Source organism: Rhynchophorus ferrugineus, unplaced genomic scaffold, assembly GCF_030347505.1.
Source record: "Rhynchophorus ferrugineus isolate W39M unplaced genomic scaffold, kcgeb_rfMv2 rfM1, whole genome shotgun sequence".
Lineage (NCBI taxonomy): Eukaryota > Metazoa > Arthropoda > Insecta > Coleoptera > Curculionidae > Rhynchophorus > Rhynchophorus ferrugineus.
In genome coordinates, this window is record NW_027472580.1 from 32,465,971 (window position 1) to 32,489,934 (window position 23,964).

A 23,964-nucleotide genomic window follows, 5' to 3' on the forward strand; every position below is an offset into this window, starting at 1 on the left:
TAATAGGTTAGCCCAGGAGTATATCCATAGTGAAGGGGGAGTTTCTTTTATAGTCTATTATATTAATTCAGTCTATCAATTTCTCTGGCTACAATAGTGGTTACGTTTTGGTGAGGAATTGCTCAGATAATTATAAAGCCGATGGAATTTTTGTGCTGTTTGTGAGCTCCGCTAGTTTGCTGAGAATAAAAACTTTGCTACTTTTGCGATTATTGCACTACGCCATAGGGTTCAAAAATGTGTCAATTAAAACAATACTTCCTAAACACAATAAAAATTAATCACTACTTAAATAAAACCCATTTATTTTCGTAAAATACAAAACATTCGAGATAATTAACATACTAACAATTAATGTTTGTTTTTATCAACTATAACTAGCAACCGGGCCTATCTTAATCTATTTACAGAATGAATGGAGCACTAATCAAATCCATATTTCATCACACACATTAAGAACATAAAAGTATACTAAAATTATAATATCAACAACATAGATAAGGAAATAAATTAAAATAAAGCCTTTTTTGACTAGGAATGTTTGTTAGATAAAAACTAAAAGGAAAAAGAAATGAAATTGGCTAATCAAAATGTAATTAAACAGTTTTAGTTCTAATTGGCTTAATATATGGGAATTTATTGTCAAGTGTTTATTTGGCACATAAGTTACGATTTAATGGCAGTGATATATTGTCTAAGTCTCCATTAAAAGATATAACAGTAATAAGGCGTTGGTTCACTTAATTATGCTTAGATTTATTAGGAAAGTCCGAAATAGTTATGACATATATTTCTCAGACGTTTAAACTTTTTTATTTATTCATTTATAACTAAGGGAAATTTTTTCATTAAAAATCTACATATTTTCAAACAAATATTGTTTGGAAATATAATATCAATACTATGACAGACAATGTATTTTACAGTATTTAAGCAACAATTATTAATACAAATGGGCAAACCATTTTTTTTTAATTTTAAAATGTGGTTATATATGGATAATTATTTTTTCATAAATAACTTTAATTTTATAATTATTTCTGCTTCCATCGATTTTAATCAAGTAAGTCCTTTTAATATTAAAGGATAGAATAATATTACAATTTACAGTGTAAAAAGGTAATATCACTCCGTCAGTTAATTTTTTAAAAATGTTCTTAATAAAGGATAATATTTATTTCACAAATAACTCTAGTTATAGTATTGCTAAAACTCGTCATGTATAATTCATATATCACACTTTATGTCAGTAAGTTACTATATACACTGATTTTTTTACATTCATCAGTCTATTTATTGGCAGCTGCACTATACTGTATTTATGACAAGATTGTATGAATGCATTTTTGTATAATTAGTGAACTATAAAGGATCATCATTAACCTCAGTAGAATTAAATAACGATAACAAGTTAAAATATGCTTACAAAAAGTACTTAAACGTACTAAATAGTTAAAAATCCGAAATTTAAGAGGTCATATTAGTTTGGATTTTTCGAAATATATCTTTATTCGCTCAAATTATACCAAAACACTTCTAGATTTATGATATACGATAACTCAGAAATGATATAAGAATATTTTTTAGTAACACTAAGACTTAAAAATACTAAAATAATACATGTATTAAAAAAAATAAGGACAGTATGCGCGATTGAGAAAAATGTTAAGAAATCTACAATTTGACTCACAAATTGTTCACTGTACAAAACACATGTTAATGAAGACATTTTCTTACATCACAAGTAGTGAATCTCTATTTGAAAAGGTATTACTTAAAAAAACCACAGATAAACCTCTTTTTTGGATGCCAAACCGATATAACCCCGTAAACAATTACTTGATGCAAATAAATATCATATCATATTTCCATCAAAATGCATTGCCTATTATGATTTTTATTTAAAAAAATATCAGTCGATATCAATTAATTTACTCACATGAAAGTGATATTTTCCAAACAATACAATTATTTTGAATTAAAATTTACACCCCTTCTATTATTTTATGTTATTTTAGATTTCTTGTGTCACTTATTAAACAAAATAAATATTATACATTTTTTTTCTGGTATAGTATGCATAATGTATTATAGTTATGTAACCCTGTATACAGCATATTCATCAATAACTTCGATAACACTTAAAATACTTAAGTGCTTCGTGCATATTAACTTTAACTGTAATTGTATCATCTAAGAGCAGAAAAAAATTAAAGATATATAACATTACATTGGTCAAACCCAATAAATTTATTATCAGGGGCACTTAGTCGCTTCTACGCTTCTTGAATCTCGCCTTTGAAACCCGGGGCATGATGAAAATCGTGCCTGTTTAACTTATGCGCCAAATCTTGCAATACATCCCTAAATATTAACGAGTCCAGATTCTCGCCAAGCATATAAAACAAAAACCAATCACCCATTTTGCTCCTACGCACTATGGTCTCTATAACTTCGCGTCTAACGAGTCGGTAACGCATGCGCAACAAATATACGCGCATCCTCGGCGAAAATATGATGATTATCCGATAGATCACCAGGAGCAACGTGAGCAGCGTGAGAATTATGAACCAGAACCACAGAAACACGTAGATCTTCTCGTTGACGACGTTGAGCGGCAGGATGCAGAGAGCGTCGTGCTTCTCCTCGTCGCCGGAGACGCCGTACTTGCGAAAGGTGCACTTGGTCATTCGGGGGAAGATTTGGATCATCGGATCGATCCGGTCCTCTTGGTCCGTGTTGATGAAGGAGATCACGTCGAAACCGAAGGTGAGAAAAGCGCCGTCGAAGAAACGGTTCATTAGGAACATTTGCCCTAAAACAAAAACAAAAACATTACTTTATCTATTATAACACATTGGCTGAAAAGTCTTGGGCCTAACACATAGATGGCGCTGATTTTATTACATACGCCGCGTTTTCAGTTAGTTCTAACCTTCAAAAAAAACTGTTAAAATTTAATGATATTCTACTCATACGGTTGTGAGTTGTTGTGCTAAGAACGACACTACTTTTGCTATTTCCAAAACATTGAACAAGAACAATTTCGCGTTTAAATTTTGTACTGCTTCTTGATGCGAAAAAAGCGAAGCAATGTCTTAAAAAGTGTTACAAGGCTTCCGCTCCATCATAAACAACAATAAAACATTGGTTTGCTGACTTCAAAGGTGGTCTTAGAATCACCGAAATCACCGTAATTCGTTCTACAAAAGTGAGTATTGAATTGTTAGAACGGCTATGGAATAGTTGTATGGCTCTTGACGGAGATTGCGCTGGTTACTAAAGCCAATTTTGAACAAAAACGAATGCGTTTTCTTTGTTACGCCCGGGACTTTTCAGTCCATATGTTAATAATTTACTTTATATAGATTTTATATTGTTACAATGTAGAAATTATATTATATTTAATTATTAATTAATTATTGATTTATTAATTTTATTAATAAATACTAATAGTATTAAGAATATTTTATTAATTTAATTAATATTAATTAATGAAATTATATATTATTATTAACAATAATACTAGTTATATTTATAGTAGTAGTATATTTATTATTAATTTAATTATATATTTCTAAAAATATTTTTCAGCAAAAGGTTGCATTTTAAATTGCAACTTAAATACTTGGGTATATCGCTAGTTATTTATACAAAACATCCAAGTCAATTGTTATGTCTAATTAGCAGCCGCCGTATTATTTTTTCATAATAATGCCTTTTTGGGACAGATAAAAATCACATATTTGAGCCCTTAGAGACTACAAGAAGTATTATACTACATCGTAGACTGAATTACGATCTATTAAGTGAATACTCAAAATCCTTTCCAGAACATATTCGGTTTTACTCAGTCTGGTTACAGTCTGGCGTGACTGGAATGGTTGTTTTTTTAATCTTAATTAACTAGAGCTAATTACAATATAAATAATCGAATTTAGATGTTTTTAAAATTTAGTTAAAATTTGGATATTATAAAATAAACTATTCAACAAAAAAAGTTTCTTATAGCAGGAAACTTATTTAAAAAATATATATATTTTAGTATAGAACGCTAATTATTTGGTATGAGTATGCCATCAAATCAAAATAGAGTGTATTGTTTGTGAATTTGTAGACACCTCAATTTCAGAAATTGTTTAGTACCATTATTTTTTAAGCTGGTTAAGTACATGTATTCATATTCAGTGTAGTTTTCATATTGTGAAAGTTAACAAACGATACATTGATGTCAATCTTAGAGATTCAAAATAATGTTTTCCACATTATACTCGTACACAGTTATCGTTTTTTTTTCTGTTAATGTTCTTCACCAGATTTTCGTCGCAAGACAGCATGAAAAGACCAGGAATACAATTTTTTTCAAAACCCTTTAAAAAACAACTTGTAATATAAGATTTGACTCTTTTCTCGCAAATAAGTTTACTTGCAAGCTTTTGCACAAACCACTAGATACAAACTCGGTGACAAGTACAGACATGTAGCGACTACTTATACGTGTTTTTTAGTAAACTTTCTCATACGGACTACTACTTGGAGTTGTCATAATATGGGTTTTGTTGATATTTCTTCTAATTTCACGTTCAGATTGATGTCTAATATTTTAGGTTTTCGTCAATTGTAAACCCAAGGTACTGTATAACCCACACATTGAATCTTTTATTTATGTGAGCATCCGTTCTTTATCCCACACAGTAGCCCGAGTACAACTCTGGTTAGGTTCCTAGAAGAGTGTGGCGTAGGAGCAGTCCCGCTGAATGATTGGACGTTCCCCACGTCGATCGGCCATAGTTCATCCGTAGTATGAAACGTGTTTGAACTTGTTTTGTTTAGTTTCCTTTCGTACAGAAAACGTGTGGATAGGAGGCTCTGGCACGGAATGCGTTTCTGGCCCGCGTTATGATTAATGTTTGGAGTTTGATGCTACATGCATTTATTCACGGTTTGATGCAGAGTGAAACGTGTGTGTGTTCCGCTGACTGGCAATAATGGAACGATTATTTTCAATAAATATTGTCACTATTTCTGCTCTTTCTTGTGGCGTATATTTATCCGTAATAAAATTTAGACAACACAATAGTTAAAGCGAAACTGAGCTAAACGTCACATAACCAAGATGGTGCGCAATAAAAATGGTAGCGGGTCTTTTGCCCTATATTTTGATTAGCGATATCTATTGGTGAAAATATGTCAATGTAAGCAGCGGTTAAATCGCCTGATCTTAAAGTCGAAGTCGATGGTTTTGATGTTTTTTTTTATATAAAATAGTAATTTATGTTTTCCATAGTGTTATCAAGTTATTTAGTATATAGTAACGCCAATACAACGCCCAAATTACATTTTCGTAAAAAAAGGCAATAAGTTGAAAGACATATTGAACGAAAATCCAGCCCAAAACTTCCAAAACACATTCATACAGGTTATGATTTAATGAATCAACTACTTTCAGATGTTTACATTCAATTGGAGCTGAAAATGCCACGAGTGGCTATTTCGAACCGTTAAAACTTCGCAGTTACATTGCTTGCCAGAACAAAAGAAAGGTTTTCTATGGCGTATTGGCACTGAAGATAAAAAGTTAATCTGCTATGATAACCAAGAGTTAACCCCAAGAGTTAGTTCATAGCCATAAAATCTCGCTCTGCATAGGGTGGGATCAATAAAGTGTAGAGGTATTATCACATGTTAAAATGGTAAAAGTTTGCCTGATATCATCCGAACATATTGCCAAAAGTATTGTCGTAAGAAAGCCCAACAATAGAACAGACGCAAGGCCATTATCTTGCTTGCATCATTGCCATATGTTGCCAGATTTGTTGGATGCAAGCACATACTGCTGCAACTCGAATGTGAAGAACTGTCACTACCGTCCAGTGTGCATGTGCATGCAGCAAGGCTGGCTGACACACGGTTTCGAAATGCTGGAAGTTGATGATGAGTAAATCGCCAATAAACCAGCATCGTTCTACATCCAGAAACTTTATCGTCATTTTGGCGAGAAAATGTTTCCATTGAATATTTTGTATAATATATATTATACCAATTTTTCTCAATAAATTTTATTTATTTTTTATGTCCGTAAATGTTACATTAAAATTTCAAACTTTTATAACATTAACACATTTTTATCTAACATCGATCGTGTATATCTCAACAGCATAAGAATAAAAGTGATTCAAAATCTAAAACGTATTTAAATACTCGGTACAAAAATAATATGATACATTGCCGATCAATTTTCGCGTCGTTAATATTACATGTTCTTTCTAACTATTGTGTGGATTCATAAAATATTTATAACTCGGCACGCCCACGGAGTAAATATGACGTTTACAGAAGGTGTTAAAGTATTTATTATAACATTAAGTTCTCCACACAAGAACTGCTATGGAGATAGTTCAACGAGGTGCGTTTGTTGAAAACAAAACAGCACGTGATGCTTATTTTAAATTTACATTTGATTTATTCAAAAACTAATAATTCTCTATAGAAATTGTAATTTTAGCAATTATCTCATTTCAACTAGAGATTTTAATATAGAATCATTACCAAAATTATTAGATGTTTAGTAAGCTATTTCGGCTTCGACTTCAAGGAAAAATAATATTGATCTGAATTACATATCTGATATAAGCCATGTAAATAAAATGAATTGCTGTAAGTGATAATTAGTGATAAAAAAAAAACACTCCCAAATCAAACATAATTTCGTAGCTATTTCAGTGTAATTTAATTATAGTTTTTAATAAATTTTTAATAGATCGCTCTACCAATGTACGCTAAGACGTTCGAACCTACGTTAGACCCTAGAAGCCGACTACGTTTGTTTCTGATTACAACAATAAAATATTCCTAATAACGTCTTTTAACGTGTGTCTAATGTAGATTTTTATATTTTTGATGAGAATTTATTTTGTTTGTCATGCCCCAGAGCGTGGTCGGCACTGAGGCCAAATTTTATTGTCGATAGTCGGGTAACGCGCGAGCGGGTAACGAATAAAAATGGACAGAATAAGAAAATATATTGTTAATTAGAAGATATAATTTAACATACCAAAACAAAATTATATGTATACAACGGAAATGTATCAATTACTAAAATAAAATAAAAAAAATATTCAACAGAAAAAAGAGACAAAAATAACTAGTTGTAACCGATCAATTGAAAAGTTCCCGGCCTAACACATAGATGGCGCTACTAGAAATAAATCCGTATGTTTTTTAGTTAGCCCTAACTCTCAAAAAATGCGTTTATAAATTTAATAGCTGTCGGATTATTAGTTTGTGAATTATAGCGTTTTGAGTGAAGCAACTTTTGTTATTGTGAAAAAATTGATAAAAGTGGATTTCGCGTTGATAGAATATTCCTTTTTGAAGGGAAAAACACAGTTGAAGCAAAAACTTAGCTTAATACCGAGTTTCCGGACACAGTTCCAGGAAAATCAACCATCAAGGATTGGTATGCTGAGATTAAACGTGGTGAAATGAGCACCGAAGACGGTGAACACAGTGAATGCGCATGGAGTAATTTTCATTGACTACCTTGAAAAAGGAAGCACCATCAACAGCGACTATTACGTAGCGTTATTGGATCGTTTGAAGGATGAAATTGGCGTAAAACGGCCGCATTTGAAGAAAAAGAAAGTGCTGTTTCACCAAGACAATGGAACGTGTCACAAGTCAGTGAAAACGAAAAGGGCAAAAATCCATGAATTGTGCTTCGAATTGCTTCCTCATCCACCGTAGTATGCAGATCTGGCTCCCAGCGACTATTTCCTGTTCTCAGATCTCAAAAGAATGCTTGCTGGGAAGAAATTTTTCTCGAATGAAGAGGTGATCGCCGAAACTGAGGCCTATTTTGAATCAAAGGACAAATCGTACTACAACAATGGTATCGAAAAGTTGGAAGGTCACTATAATTAGTGTATCACCCTTGAAGATAATTATGTTGATTAAAAAAAAACTAATTTTTGGTAAAAAAATGTGTTTTAGTATTGTAGGCCGGGGACTTTTCAATTGACCTGTTATTTGTATAATTATTGACATATTATTTATAGGCATATTTTGAAGCAAAGGACAAATCGTACTACAGAAATGGTATCGAAAAGTTGGATGGTCGTTATAATAAGTGTATTATCCTTGAAGGGAATTATGTTGAAAAAAAAATTTGCCAAAAAAATGATTTTAACTATGGTAGGCCGGGAACTTTTCAATTGATCTGTTAAATATACAATATATAATAGACTAAAAACTAATAGATAAGTCTTGAGATCATTTTATATATTATCATTACAACACACGAAATGATTTTTTAGACTTGTAAATAGCACGTTATAAAATTTTATAATCCAGAATCGTAAGCCAATAATTCTTCAAACGCAGGAGTGCTTACAAAATTAATGTTTTGTGGCTGTTTTATTTCCGATTGCGCAATATCGCTATTAACATTGCTCGATATTTGTTTTATCGACATTTGTTTTAACTAGATAGATGTTCCAATCAAAAAACCAACAAACGGTTTATGGTTTTAAGTGATTTCAAATAAATATATTAAAATATATAAATGTTAGTTATTCTGTTTAGGAGGCTTTTAGTTTTGTTATATATAACTTAATGTACTGCATCTTTTTCCTTATATTTTATTTTTATGTTTTACACCAACGTGAGGGCTGCACTCAAGTTCATATGCGTTTATGTTCCTCTCGTTTGATGCCATTCTATATGTATTACATTATATGATTAGTACTGCACTAGCTAAGGACTGCACTGTGATTTGAAGAGCCATTTGTTTTGAATGGTGTTACGAGTGAGATATCTGGAAATAGGCGTTGGGATGATTTTTGCCTGTTTTTCGTCCAGTCGCCTCTTCTATCCGTTAATAGAAATAGTTTTTAAAGGAAATTAATAGTATTTCTGTGTTTAAAACCCTTTCCCATTTTCATATGTCATTGTGTATAAAATGTACAATATGTTGTTATGCTACTTTCGGCTCTTTATAAGGCATTTTTCATGACATCCTGCAACATCTGGGGTTGAATTTCTTCAATTTCGTGACGAATATTGTCTTTAAGATGTTGAATGGTTTGGGGTTTATTTACATAAAGTTTTAAATTTAATAAACCCCATAGAAAAAGTCTGGTGTTGGTAAATCTGGAGATCTGACTAGCCATGCTAAATTGCCACTACGCGAAATTAGTCTTCGTGGAAAAACGGCATTCTATTATTGAGTTGTTGAACGAGTTGTATGTGCTGAGGCCCCATCTTGCTGAAACTAGATATAATGTAGTTTTTGCTCTTCCATTTCAGGCAAAAGAAAATTTCGAATCATGTCTTGATACCGTTGAACAGTAACAGTAACGGCAACACTTCAGTCATTATGTTGTTTCCCACACCATACAGTTGTTTATAGTGGATGCAATGATGTTTCATGAATTAATTGAGAATTCTGTGTTCCCCAACACCGAATGTTATATTTATTGACGTGACAACTGAGATGAAAATGGGCTTCATCGCTCATTATCAATTTGACAGTCTTAGGATTACTTTACTGTACTCAATTCGTTGATCAGGATCTCTTACTAGTAATTTTTGGACTAATTGAATTTTTTTTTTGGAAATTTCAAATCAGTTTTCAAAGTTCGCCTTAAACTGCATGCAGATATATGTAACTGGGAATCACGTTTCCGAACTGATGTTTCTGGAGACTCTGCAACACTATCGCGCACCAGAGCGACAGCGTTACTTTTCTTTGTCACTGTGTTACTTTTCAGCGTTACGAAAAGTCTATTGTCTTCCAGAACAAGGCCTGTCTGCTGTCGTATCGTACTGTCGAAAATTTGCATGTAAACGATAAATTGTAGTTTTGTGAGGCACTGGATGGTTGGGTTATTTTAACTCCAACCACTTTACACTAAATTGAAATAATTCAAGTCAATTTTGTTTGAACTAATTATCAAGAATATACGAAATATATAAGATTTTTTACAAAATTTGAAAGAGACGGTAACTTATATGGCTCAGACTCTGCTTTGATACATTTTGAGGAGGACAGTAACTTGCCAGGATAATTCCGCGTCGGCGAGAAGGCTGGTAAAACCTATTGAATTGGATTGACGAGCAGGAATCTATCATTTTACTTTTGGTAGGATTAGCCAGAAATCATAGACCATACCTCATTATGCGATAGGATATTTCCCTACGGTCAAAATCTGAATTCGAACCTGTACTGTGAATAATTGGAGCATTTGGAAGTAAACATGTGACCAAGTTTGACCACCTGTACAAAAATTGCTTCAATGAGTCAAGGTAAAGCCAGGCCATACTTATCGATAGCGACTCTTCAGAAGATCCGACACCTTTGATGGGAGACTCTTATAGATCTACTTTATGGTCTCGGCCTGGAACCTTGCCTCCTTTGCTTGAACTAAGATAGGGTTTATAAACTCGATTTTTTCAATTTTTTACCAATAAGGACAAGGGTAACTGCATGCAACAATAATCGATTGCTTTCTGTAGTACCTATTTTTTTAAGTCTTACTATTTCTTGACCACGACTGACCAATAATGTTTCGAAGAAATACAATGTTCTTAAAGTGGATGCTTTAAAACTATCTTGATATTAGATGATCATGAATTTCTGCTTCATATCTAATATATAGGTCAGATTAAACACTCTCTAACTAGAATTATTTTGTTTAAAACGTAAGACATTTCTTTATAAACTGGATATTAATCTTCAAATTATATATTTATTAATATGCAATATGATATCCTTACCAACAACATTCATTAGGGCTAAAACTTCACAGAAGTAATACCGATAGGCCCACCAATTATGGAATCGAAGGTTTTCCCATAGGTAATCGATCATCAATTTCTTCTTTTGTTTCTTCTCGATTTCGGAGCACACCGCTACGTCCAGGTCCATCATTAAAGCGCTAATTTTTCCGCCTTCCCATGACTTCCATAACCATCGCGGGGCATAAAACAGTATAGCCTAAAAATACACAGAAATGTTATTACTTTATATATTATTTCTCTTAAACTACGCAAATATTGCGATTATATATTCTTCATGCACCATATCATATCATGAGATAAATAACTTAGTCATATATTAGTAATAAATAATAAATCTTTTTTGTTGAAGCTAGGTTTCGAACTAGCATATTGACTGAGAACAGTACAAACAGTCGATAGTCACAAGACACTCCAACTAGTCTATAGTCAAATAAGTAATCGACTGAGAATAGTAATTACTTCAGACATTCAGTTCAATCAGACAATATTGCGAGATGTATTCTTCATGCGCCATATCACATCATGAGATAAATAATTTAGTTATATATTAATAATAAATAATAGATCTTTTTTGTTGAAGCTAGGTTTGGAACTAGCATTGCGATTAACCTTGGGGAAGAACAGTAAAGAGATAATTTCCGAATTCTATTATGTTTCAAAGATCAGTTTCAATCTTGAATGATGTAAATTTATTTTTATATTTTATATATTTGAATAAATTATAAAGAGCAATGGAATAATTATCCTCAAATATTTTTATCGTAATTTATCAATCAATCTGTATCAACTATTTAACCTTCGCACTATTTTTAATTAAAATAGTAGCCTTATTTTTTGCAATCAATAATATTTCAAAATTATTATTCCTTGAAACCTCAATGAAAGAAGTTTTAACATTTAAAAGCCTTGTATAAACATCGACTTTAAAAAATTAAAAAAGTCAATCAGAAATATATCTAATAATTGCCAAGTAAAGACAAATACAGTCAAAATTATTTTACTATTTATCAATCAAGATGTTGGTCTTTTACTTTGAATTAACAATATTTTACAAACAAAACCAAAAACCATATATTTACGTATAATCATAAATACGGCACATAACTTTCAAGGTTAAAGCTGGAATGACAAAGCCAGTATTTTATAGACAGTCAAAAAGTAGTAACGACTGTTTCAATCGACTAGTAGCTAACAACTATCGAACGAACTAGTCACAATTGAAACTGGTCAAACAAAAATAGTCAACTCAAAGAAGTCAAATGAAACACTCGTTAGTAAAAAGTCGTCAATTGTTAAGCCGTCGATAGTCGTTTTCAGTCGATAGTTCTCGACCGTAGTTAAAATCTATTTGCTTTAAAAGCTAAACCAAATAATACACGAAAATAAATATATATTATCTGTAGTAGCATTAAGTAGAGCACCGATTGATCATATGATTAATAATGGAAGGCTTTAAAAATTGCAACAAGTAATCTAAATAATATTTTTTCATCTAAATTAGAATTTTATTTACACGTCGGAAAAACAGAAATTTATGAAATACTCACATTTTAAAACTATCTAAAAATTAATATAGCCTGAATATCCATCAAAATAAGAAGCTGTAATTGGAAGCAATGCAATGCAAGCATAAATACAATGCCTAAGTGAGTGTGCAACACGATGCAATCATTGATGGTAAAAACACAAACGTATCATTCACAATCACCGTAGTGATGAGATCCATAAATTGGAGGGTTGTTCAAATAAATATATTTAAAAAAAAACAAATTAAATTTAAATCTGATTTTTCTTTCATTTCTACTCCGACAATCACCCCTTTTAATTTCATCATGTCATTAAACAACTCATTACATTGCAGGACATTAAACAGGTCCATTCAAGTTATATTATATAGTTTGATAAAATTATTAGATTTTTTCAAGCTGCGTCATTTATTTTATCTTTGACAGCTATCGACAACAGACAACCTGTTGCATTTAAACGAAAATGGAGAAAAGTTATTTTCGCGGATTCGCTATACATTTTCGCGCAAAAAAAATATAACTGAATTGATCAGTATCAATGGCTAGAAGTAGTTTTCTGAGTTACGTTATGATCGTACCCATGAACAAGTGATACCGAATAGTCAGGTCATCCTAAAGACGTCGTCACGCCAGATATCCTTGGAATAATGTTGGATGATAGGAGAATAAAAGTACGTGAGGTTTCAGAAGCTGTAGACATCGACTTGCGGCTCAACAGCCAGTCAAAGTTTTCCACATTATCTTGAAATTGATCAAGACAATACGCTAGTGCACCATTGTAATCATCTTAAAAAATTCATAAAATGGATTTACGGACTGTTACATCGTCCAGCATGTTATCCGGATTTAGCCACCTGCTACTATTTCTCGTTTCCAAATAGACAAGCGTCTATTTGGAGGTCATTTTAACCTATTACTTGAAAGGAATAAAATTTAAAAAAAAAGCACAAGAAATATCATTTCAAAAAGCCATTGTCTTATTAAACTGCCATCGTATTTATTTTTTAAAAATTCTCACACTATGGCTTATAAATTAATGTTTAAATGATATTTTTAAATCTAAAACTATATTATGAAAAGTCGGTACAATATATATTATTCAGTCTAAATCAGGCAAATTCAGACTAATTACTGACTCTAAAGGACGATGTAACTTTTAATGCTATCCACGAATCGACCTATTGTTTGGCAGAACGAGCAAGGTCTGAGAATAAGGTGGGTCGGGAGGTACTTCCTATTTTAATGTTTCCAAGTATATTTAGACCAGTTTTGCAACATGGGGTCAAGTATTGTCATTGCTGAAAAATAACATTGTAATGACTTTGCTTTCTGACCGTTTTTCGCACAGCTTTTTAGCTAAAACGCAATTGTAGTTTATAGAAATCTCCATTGATGCTTCATCGAGAATCCTCGTCTTCAGATTTATATGTCTGTCTAAAACGCTCTTTGCCTTCGACGTAAAAATCACCACTTTTAAAACTAAACCAAGTATTGACCGGTCGAAATCAATAAGGCCTTGTTGCTATAAACTTCACAAATCATTCGATGACTTTCAGTCGTCTTTTTCTTCAAAATTAATTAAAAAAGTAAAATACATTTAGACGCACACGCACACTAAAAATATTGTGTTCAAACTTTGACCAAATGACGTAGACTAAAAAGTAAAGTCTATTAATGAGGTTTCAACATGATTCAAATGATTGGTTACAAATGTACTCGATGCGATTTAATACCATCTGTTTTAAATCCTTTAAAATTAAATTATAGGATTAATTACCCTTAAATTATGTTCATATAGTATTAATCATTTATTTTGAGATAAAGTGCAATTTTACAATATAATATTAAAATATTTCTGGATTAATAGATAGTATAAAATAAATAAAGGTCACGTGATATATTTATTAATTTTGAATTGTGTTGATCTGAGAATTAATCAACGACAGAGAATGTTTAAAATAAACATGTCCATTAACGCCACCTATTGTTTTTACTGACTCAACCATAATTTTCGGTGATGAGCGCAAGCATTTCCAGCTCACACATCTCGACAACTGACACCACGTTTGGAAAACTTTATATACTCTGCGGTAAACATATTTTGCTTTCCTTTCTCACACCGTGCCGAGATAAATTTAGAACCAACTCAGGCTTGAGCTTCTTGTATCAACCTTATTTATTGTTCTTCAACCTGTGTATGTTATTTCTTCTGAAATAGTTGCTTGGTTAACATCACGATTGTCCGATTTAAAGTAGTTATAGCGTCGATATTTTTCAAGCATCGAAACAGGTGAATTTGAAGTAACTTAAAATAAAAATTATATTTAAAATAAAGGATCATATTAAGATTACTAAAATCTTTGAATGAATATTATTGGTTCCTATATTTTAAATATGATATTGGTTAAACGGTTAATATTTGTTGTCAAATATTTTTAACTGGTTGGCATTGTCGATGTCACTCGATTTACACCGATTAAGCAGTTTTAAAAGCAATTAAAAGATCAAGAAAATATATATGCATATCTCGATAGGACACATTATTCGGTAACATTTCCGAATTTGGTGTTTATAGATTTTTTATATATATATATATATATATTTTATATTTTATTACATGTTTATTTACTTATTTTTTATCGCGATTATGTCGAATATATTAAGCAGGTATAATATATAGATTCAGGAGGTAAATAAAAATGGTAAAATTTTGGAAATAACACATTTTATTTAAAAAATTATTGAATAAAAGGAAATAATAAAAGTAATTTGTATATGCCTTTCTGTTTTTATAAAAACATCATATTTAAATAAATTTACATATTTGAACAATTAACAAGAACTCCAAGAACCATATAAATAATTTATTACCATCATATAAATAATACATTACCATAAAAAAGACCAAAATCATTTAGATTAAACACAGCCAATATAGTTAAAATGAAACGAAAAAGTCACCACTATATATGAAAGCAGTAAAATATTCCTAAAAATCTCCAAATATTATCGTTACTATTCTTGATCCAAAAACTCCATTAATAAATTGGCTACCTCAAGCTTTCGTTTAACATATTGTACATTTACTAGTCTAAAACAAATGGATGATCCTGTTTTAAAGCTAAAAGACATCTCAGTCAATACATCATTATATTCACAAAACAATAATTTGTTTACCTATGCCCCTATATAATAATGCATTATATTTTCCTTGTCATTAGATCACTAGGGTGTCGTTGATAGTTTTATAGTTTGGTTATTTGATCCAGGTCCATTCTTGTTAGCAAATTTAATTATTTCAAAGTATCACGATACACTGTTCTATATCTTAGCAAAATGCTGTCTAATTTATTCTGTGATTCTCTGAATTTCACATTCTTCAACTTTTACTCTCAACAAATTCTAGCTACATCTTAGCTATAAAACAAAATTTACATCATTACTAAAATATATTATGTTTAAAATAAATGTCTAATTATTACCAGTTACTACAGTTTTTGCTACTACTGATGGATAAACCTCATTAATGACTTGAATACTTTGAACACAACAAGAATCATTTTCTTCTCTGTTCTTGTTATCATTAAATTTTGGCATATGTACCTATTCCAGGTAGTTGAAAATGATGTGTTATAAATTTGGCAGCTAAAATTCCCACTATAAATAAAATCGATTCTGTATGGATTTTATAACTTTTGAAAATTTAACCTTACATTCTGCACTTACCCTTGTACTTTCATATTTTAAAACCAATGTATGCTAGACCACCAAGAATAATACAACAATTTAATTACTATTACTATAGAATTATTAATGTAACATAAAATCTAAATATTCTAGACTTTGTTGTTGTTTTGATCTGATTGACAGTACCGATCGACTCGAAAAGAATGGACCGCCGTTAGAAAAGGAGGACAATATAGTTTCATATAGTTTATTCTTTTCTATGATTTATTTTATGCTGAAGAGTGCGCATATGTCAAATTCGGAGATGTTGGGAATAACGCATCCTAGAAAATATGAGACGATATTAGGGTCAAACGTTGCATTGGGTGTTACTTGCATGTATTCTTAACATTGGTTTGCTGATTATATTCTATAGAAACGGCAGGAATTTAGTGAGATAAATTTTTGGAATATATGTTACTCAAATTATTGTCTATTTTGCCAGCCCATTTTGTACAACATTTCCTTATGTTTGTTGTTGTTTTTTTTGTACCAGTTATGTTGCAACCTGCACCTGACTTATATACAGAAATATAAAAACCGAATATAACGAAGTTAACCGTTAGGTCAGGCTTTTTAATATTTATTTGGATTAATACTTCGCACCTTCAACAACAAATATCGCTGATCAGAATCATTCAAACACATAATAATTCTAATATTGGAACAATTAAACCAAATATAAAATATTTTTGCATTTTATTTAATTAGTGTTCTGAAACAGGATTTTTTAACTTTATATCTTTAAACTATTGACCAATAACTGGACCAATTGATACTGATTTTGTAAAATCGTCAACAAAGTTACTACAATCCGCTGTCCTCCATGTAGTTGTATAGGCAGGGTGTATTAATGTATTTATACTCGTTACACAAACAGTAAAATTGAAAAAAATTGGATGGGTATTAGGAATTGAAAACAAAGGACCAATTTGATCGCACAACACTAAATATTGAATGTTTATTCAAAAATACGACCATACTGATTCTAAACGGTTTTTGTTGCTTCGAGTGACGTCATTTGGAGGCAAGAATTGAATATACTAATTTTACTGAAAAGCAATTTTGATTGAGTTATGGCTCCAGCTAATACCGTTTTCAGTAGTTGAGGTGGCATACTTAATAATGAAAATGAAACTTTTCTTGATGCACAGTAAATACCAACTGATTAATCTTTCAACATGTTGCCGATGACGATTTTTCATGACAAATAGTCCATTTCGTTGTCTGTGATAAACGTGTCAATGCGCAATGTTCTTGCACGTGTTATTGATCAAATTCTCTGTTTGTGTTGGTGTCTCGTTGACGTTTCTCTTGTTCCAATCAATTTATTACCTCACAGATGTACTTGAGTTTCTCTCGACTTTCATTTACAGATATGCTTGCAACCAGGTCTTTTAAATATACATTTTCCGTCAGGTGTTTTCCTTTAATTCTATTGAATACTATTTCTACGAACTATTTCTCCATTATGTGAACATCGACCAATATTTTCTGTTCGTACTCGAAGACGTACTATTTTGCTGTGATAAATACACAACAAATGTATATAAGTAACTTCATAAGTTAAAATTAACAGGAAAATACTTAAAATATAACAATAAATGGCAATATCTCAATATATTTCATATGCTGGTAATGTTGCCTATTATTCAATTTGCTACTATAAATTAACACATACTGTATAATATATGACACAGTATATCCCGTGAATGTACCGTGAACATTAATGTATAACTAATGTATATTGGGGATTAGGTTCAGTTCAGGTTCAGTTTAGCTTGATCTGTCAAAGCCGTTCATCTTGCTTGTTATATGTCTTTGACAGACATACGCCTGTTTAGAATGAACATCTTTTTATGAATTTCTGGACCTTATCGCACCGACCTACTGTATAATTGTAACTATATACTGTTCTCGAATCCACCCAGATACACTCGAATAATATGATTAAAATCGGCCGAACCGTTTAGGAATTCAATTACATACACACGCTTAGAAGAATCTTATATATAAAAATGAATCGCAAAATGTGTTGGTAAGCGTATAACTCAACAACGCCTGGACCAATTTGGCCAAATCTTTTTTTAAAATGTTCGTTGAAGTTCAAGGATGGTTTTTACGGTTCAAGGATGTTGTTGACATGTATGTTAAAATTGAAACGGAGAGATTAACATTCATCAGGTTGAATCAAACCAAACTCCGATCTGAAGAGTATATTCACCTTCGAGATGCGATTAATACTGATGGAAATGCACAGAATGTCGGTCGGATGACTATTCTTCCAGCAACATACATCGGAAGCCCTCGGCATATGCACGAATATGCTCAAGATGCCATGTCGTATGTTCGTCATTATGGTACAGCAGATTTGTTCATCACATTTACATGCAATCCGCAATGGATAGAAATTAAGCAGGAGTTATTCCCTGGGCAATCACCCATTGATCGTCATGATATTACAGCCAGAGTCTTTAGACAAAAGTTGAAATCTTTAATGAATTTCATCGTAAAACATAATGTGTTTGGTGAGACACGCTGCTGGATGTATTCTGTGGAGTGGCAGAAACGAGGATTGCCACATGCACACATTTTGATTTGGTTGGTTGAAAAGATAAGGCCAAATGAAGTTGATGCAGTGATATCAGCTGAAATCCCTAATGTACAAGTAGATCCTGGATTGCATGAGGTAGTTATCAAAAACATGATACATGGTCCCTGTGGAACTCTTAATCAAAATTCACCGTGTATGATGGATGGTAAATGTTCAAAACGATATCCACGGACATTAATATCGGAAACAATTACTGGTAATGACGGTTATCCATTGTATCGTCGCAGATCGACAGCAGACAATGGAAAATCAACAATAGTCAAATTAAATTAACAAGATATTGAAATAGATAATCGTTGGATTGTTCCATATTCACCCATTTTATCAAAGACATTCAAAGCACACATCAACGTTGAATCTTGCCATTCAGTGAAATCGATTAAATACATTTGCAAATATGTAACCAAAGGGAGTGATATGGCTGTGATTGGAATTGGTGCAGAGAATTCTAATGATGAAGTTACCCAATACCAAATGGGCCGCTATGTCAGTAGTAATGAAGCAGTTTGGCGAATATTTTCTTTTCCTATTCATGAGAGACACCCTTCTGTTGTTCACTTAGCTGTGCATTTAGAAAATGGACAAAGAGTGTATTTTACAGCACAGAACGCAGTACAAAGAGCTGCTCAGCCACCATCTACTACATTAACCAGTTTTTTTGAGACATGCCAAAACGATGATTTCGCACAAACATTGCTATATTCTGAAATGCCAAAATATTATACCTGGAATCAATCCTCAAGGAGATTTATACGACGGAAACAAGGAAAACCAGTTCCAGGATATACAGATGTATATTCCACCGATGCGATTGGCCGGATTTATTCAGTACATCCAAGCAATGATGAATGTTTTTATTTACGACTGCTATTAGTCAATGTACGTGGCCCAACATCATTCCAACAGTTACGAACTGTTGATGGTGAATTGTGTGGATCCTACAGAGAAGCCTGTCAACGTTTGCAATTGCTTGAAAATGACGCTCATTGGGATCAAACTCTCAATGATGCTGTAATATCATCACACGCTCATCAAATACGAACATTGTTTTCTATAATCATATCTACATGCTTCCCATCAAACCCAATTGATTTGTGGATGAAGTACAAAGATTATATGTGTGATGATATTTTGTATCAAATACGGAATAGAATGGGAAATCCAAATATACAAATCAGTGAAGAAATTTACAATGAAGCATTGATTTCAATTGAGGACATGTGCTTGATAATGTCAAACAAACTATTAATTCAATTAGGCCTGACCGCGCCCAATCGTCCAATGCATGACGCTTTTAACCAAGAGTTGCATCGAGAAAGACTGTATGATCTCAACGCTTTGAAAGAATTAATTCAAACAAATCTTCCACTGTTAAATGAACAACAGAAGTATGTATTTGAAACTCTTATGAAAGTAACAAATGATGAAACTGGAGGGATTTACTTCTTAGATGCACCTGGTGGTACAGGAAAAACTTTTTTGATTTCATTAATATTAGCAACAATTCGCTCACAAAATAAAATTGCACTTGCACTCGCTTCGTCGGGAATCGCAGCAACTTTGCTTGAAGGTGGTCGAACAGCCCATTCAGCACTAAAATTGCCATTAAATATGCAAAGCAATGAAACTCCAACCTGCAACGTTTCGAAGAACTCTGCAATGGCAAAGGTTTTGCAGCAATGTAAATTGATTGTTTGGGATGAATGCACGATGGCACATAAAAAATCTTTGGAGGCTTTAGACAGAACCTTAAAAGATCTACGTAGCAATAATAACCGATTTGGTGGTGCAATGATTTTATTAGCAGGAGATTTTCGTCAAACATTGCCAGTGATTCCACGATCAACGCCAGCTGATGAACTCAATGCATGTCTAAAGTCCTCCAATTTGTGGAAACATGTCAAAGTACTTCATTTAAGCAAGAATATGCGTGTCGAGTTGCAAAATGACCAATCTGGAAACATATTCTCTAAACAACTCATTGACATTGGTAATGGCAAATTTCCTATAGACATGTTGACTGGCTGCATTAACTTTCCTCAAAGTTTTTGTCAGTTAACTCGATCAAAAGATGAACTTATTCAGAAGGTGTTTCCAGATGTTTCTCAAAATTACAGAAAACATGATTGGTTGAGCGAACGAGCTATACTGGCTGCAAAAAACATAGATGTAAATGAATTAAATTTCAAAATTCAACAACAAATTACAGGCGAATTGAGGATATATAAATCAGTTGATTCGGCTACTAATCAAGATGATGTAGTCAACTATCCACCGGAATTTTTAAACTCGCTGGATTTGTCAGGATTGCCACCTCACAATCTTCAATTAAAGGTTGGATCGGTGGTTATAATGTTGCAAAATATCAACCAACCGCGTCTTTGCAACGGTACACGGTTAGCGATAAAAAAATTACTAAACAATGTGATAGAAGCAACTATACTCAAAGGAAAGTATAAAGGAGAAGATGTTCTCATACCGCGCATCCCAATGATTCCGACTGATGTGCCATTTGAGTTTAAACGACTACAGTTTCCAGTGCGGCTTGCTTTTGCTATGACTATAAACAAGTCCCAGGGGCAATCATTAAGTGTTTGTGGTATTAATCTAGAAAACCCATGTTTCTCACATGGTCAATTGTATGTTGCCTGTTCCCGTGTTGGAAAACCATCAGATTTGTTTTTCTATGCGCCAGGTAATCAAACAAAAAACATCGTATACCACAAAGCACTACAATGATAATAATAATAATAATTATGATTCACATGATTAACAATAAAGCGATTACTTACTTTTCAATCCTTATATATGTTTTATTTAATTATTTTTTATTCACAACGCCCTATCACCAGGGTGATGGTTCTGTTCAGGAGAATTTTTTAAAATACGTAGGCACAAAAACTGCCACATTACAAATCTTTTTGACAGGACGAAGTCTGTCGGGTCAGCTAGTTGTATATAAATATATACTGTGCAAGTATATACCGAAAATCTACCTATTTTAAAGTCTGGTTGGAGTTTACTCAAAGATCAATGTATGTGAGAATTTAATAATCTGTCCTGCTGTGCAGTTTCTATTTGATATCTCTAATTAGCATACCTTGGCTATCAATTACTCCAGATTTACACCTCTTAAAATATTAATCTCTGACGACTCCCAAATACTGACTATGCATATCATCTTAGAAGCCACCTAGGCATCTGTCAAATTCATACATGGTTCAAACTCGCGACTATATTGGTAGCGAAACAGACACTCTAGTTTAGATCAACGTAAAACTATAAAATAAATAGAATATACTTCCTAGTAAAACATACTACTACAATTTATACGTAAATACTGTATAATTAGAATATTAACACATACCTAGTACTATTATATTAACAACAAAACGTTGGAACTGTTTATTTAAGAAGAACGTAGAAATTAGAATTTTGTGTAATTACTATGAGGTGATACTATTCATCTAGGCCGTATAACAGATAAAGAACTAGTAAAACGTTTGCTTCCAAATTAAAGAATAAATATTTACATTATATCAATGCTTTTTCCAATTTTGTGTAGCATGACTGTGAGTCACAAGTAAAATCAACAAGATAATTTTTCTATGTAAGATTATAATAAACACTGGATAAATACCTCGCTTAGGTGTGACTATAAGTAGATACAATATTTTTGTAAAATTTTATGAACCAAAAGAAAATATTTAATACAAAACTGTGAATAAATAAATTTTTGAGATGAAAATAAAGCAAAGCTTATGGGAACTTCCTCATTGGCATTGCTTATCTATTTTGATATTAGAGGTTTAGATGTTCAAAATTAGTTTTTTAATAAATATATAATCACTAGTCGTAGCCGACTAAGTTTTTACAGCAATTTTTTTCTAGAGTGACTGAAAACTAGCTGCTTTTCTAGGAAAACCCATTACATAGTCTATAATAGAATAAAAGAAAACAAAACTTGGTCGCATTTTCAGTATTTTTATTATTTAGGGCACATCAGTACACGACTACATAAGATCACTGGGTGATTTCATAATATGTCTCAGGAGTATATTCTGAAATAACAAGTCAATTCAAAAGTCACCGGCCTGACACATAGATGGCGATACTAGAATTAAATCCATATGTTTTTTAGTTAGCCCTAACCCTCAAAAGTTGCGTGTATAGATTTGACAGCTGTCGGATCATTAGTTTGTGAATTATAGTATTTTGAGTGAAGCAACTTTTGTTATTGAGAAAAAATGGACAAAAAAGAATTTCGAATGTTTATAAAATATTGCTTTTTGAATGGAAAAAATACAGTTGAAGCAAAAACTTGACTTGATGCCGAGATTTCGGACACTGCCCCAGGAAAATCAACCATCAAGGATTGGTATGCTAAATTTAAACGTGGTGATGCATGAGTGATGCAATGAGCAAAGAAGATGGCGAACGCAGTGGACGCCCAAAAGAGGTTGTTACCGACGAAAACATTTAAAAAATCCTCAAAATTATTTTGAATGACCGTCAATTGAAATTGAATTAAATATTAAACACTCTAAAGATATCAACTGAACGTTTATATTATATCATTCACGAATATTTGGGTATGAAAAAGCTCTGTGCAAAGTGGGTGCCGGGCGAGATAACTTTTGACCAAAAACAACGACGAGTTGATTATTCGGAATAGTGCTTGAAGATCAAATGAATGATGAAACCCGAGTGCTTGCGTCGATATGTGACAATGGATGAAACGTGGCTCCACCATCTCACTCCGAAGTCCAATCGACAATCATCTGAGTTGACTGCACACGATGAACCCGCTCCCAAGCGTGGGAAGACGCAACAGTCGGCCGGCAAGGTTATGGCGTCTGTATTTTGGATGCGCATGGAATAATTTTCATTGACTACCTTGAAAAAGGAAGGACCATCAACGGCGACTATTACATAGCATTATTGGACCATTTGAAGGACGAAATCGCCGAAAACGGCCACATTTGAAGAAAAAAAATCGTGCTGCTTCACTAAAACAATGCACCGCGCCACAAGTCACTAAAACGATGGCAAAAATCCATGAATTGGCCTTCAGTTTGCTTCCTTATCCACTATATTTTCAAGATCTGGACAAAGATCTGGGCCCCAGCGACTATTTCCTGCTCTCAGATCTCAAAAGAATGCTCGCTGGGAAGAAATTTTCATCGAATGAAGAGGTGATCGCCGAAACTGAGGCCTATTTGGAATCAAAGGACAAATCGTACTACAACAATATTATCGAAAAGTTGGAAGGTCGCTATAATTAATGTATCACCCTCG

At 32.5% G+C, this 23,964-nt stretch overlaps 1 protein-coding gene and 1 long non-coding RNA gene across 2 annotated transcripts in view; both read right to left on the reverse strand.

Annotated features, from left to right (window-relative positions):
* Positions 1-288: 288 nt before the first annotated feature.
* Positions 289-23,964, reverse strand: part of shakB (Innexin family member shaking B) — a 63,714-nt gene continuing 40,038 nt past the window's right edge. The window contains exons 3-4 of the mRNA XM_076419375.1: positions 10,777-10,996; positions 289-2,815 (exon numbers count right to left, since the gene is read on the reverse strand). Of these exons, the coding sequence (XP_076275490.1) occupies positions 2,277-2,815; positions 10,777-10,996 (759 nt within the window). The 3' untranslated portion in view covers positions 289-2,276. The remainder of the gene's footprint in view (positions 2,816-10,776; positions 10,997-23,964) is intronic.
* Positions 15,035-15,983, reverse strand: LOC143193712 (uncharacterized). The gene is made up of 3 exons (XR_013005078.1): positions 15,809-15,983; positions 15,504-15,743; positions 15,035-15,447 (listed from the first exon to the last, which is right to left on the reverse strand). It is a non-coding gene; the product is annotated as an uncharacterized LOC143193712 (long non-coding RNA).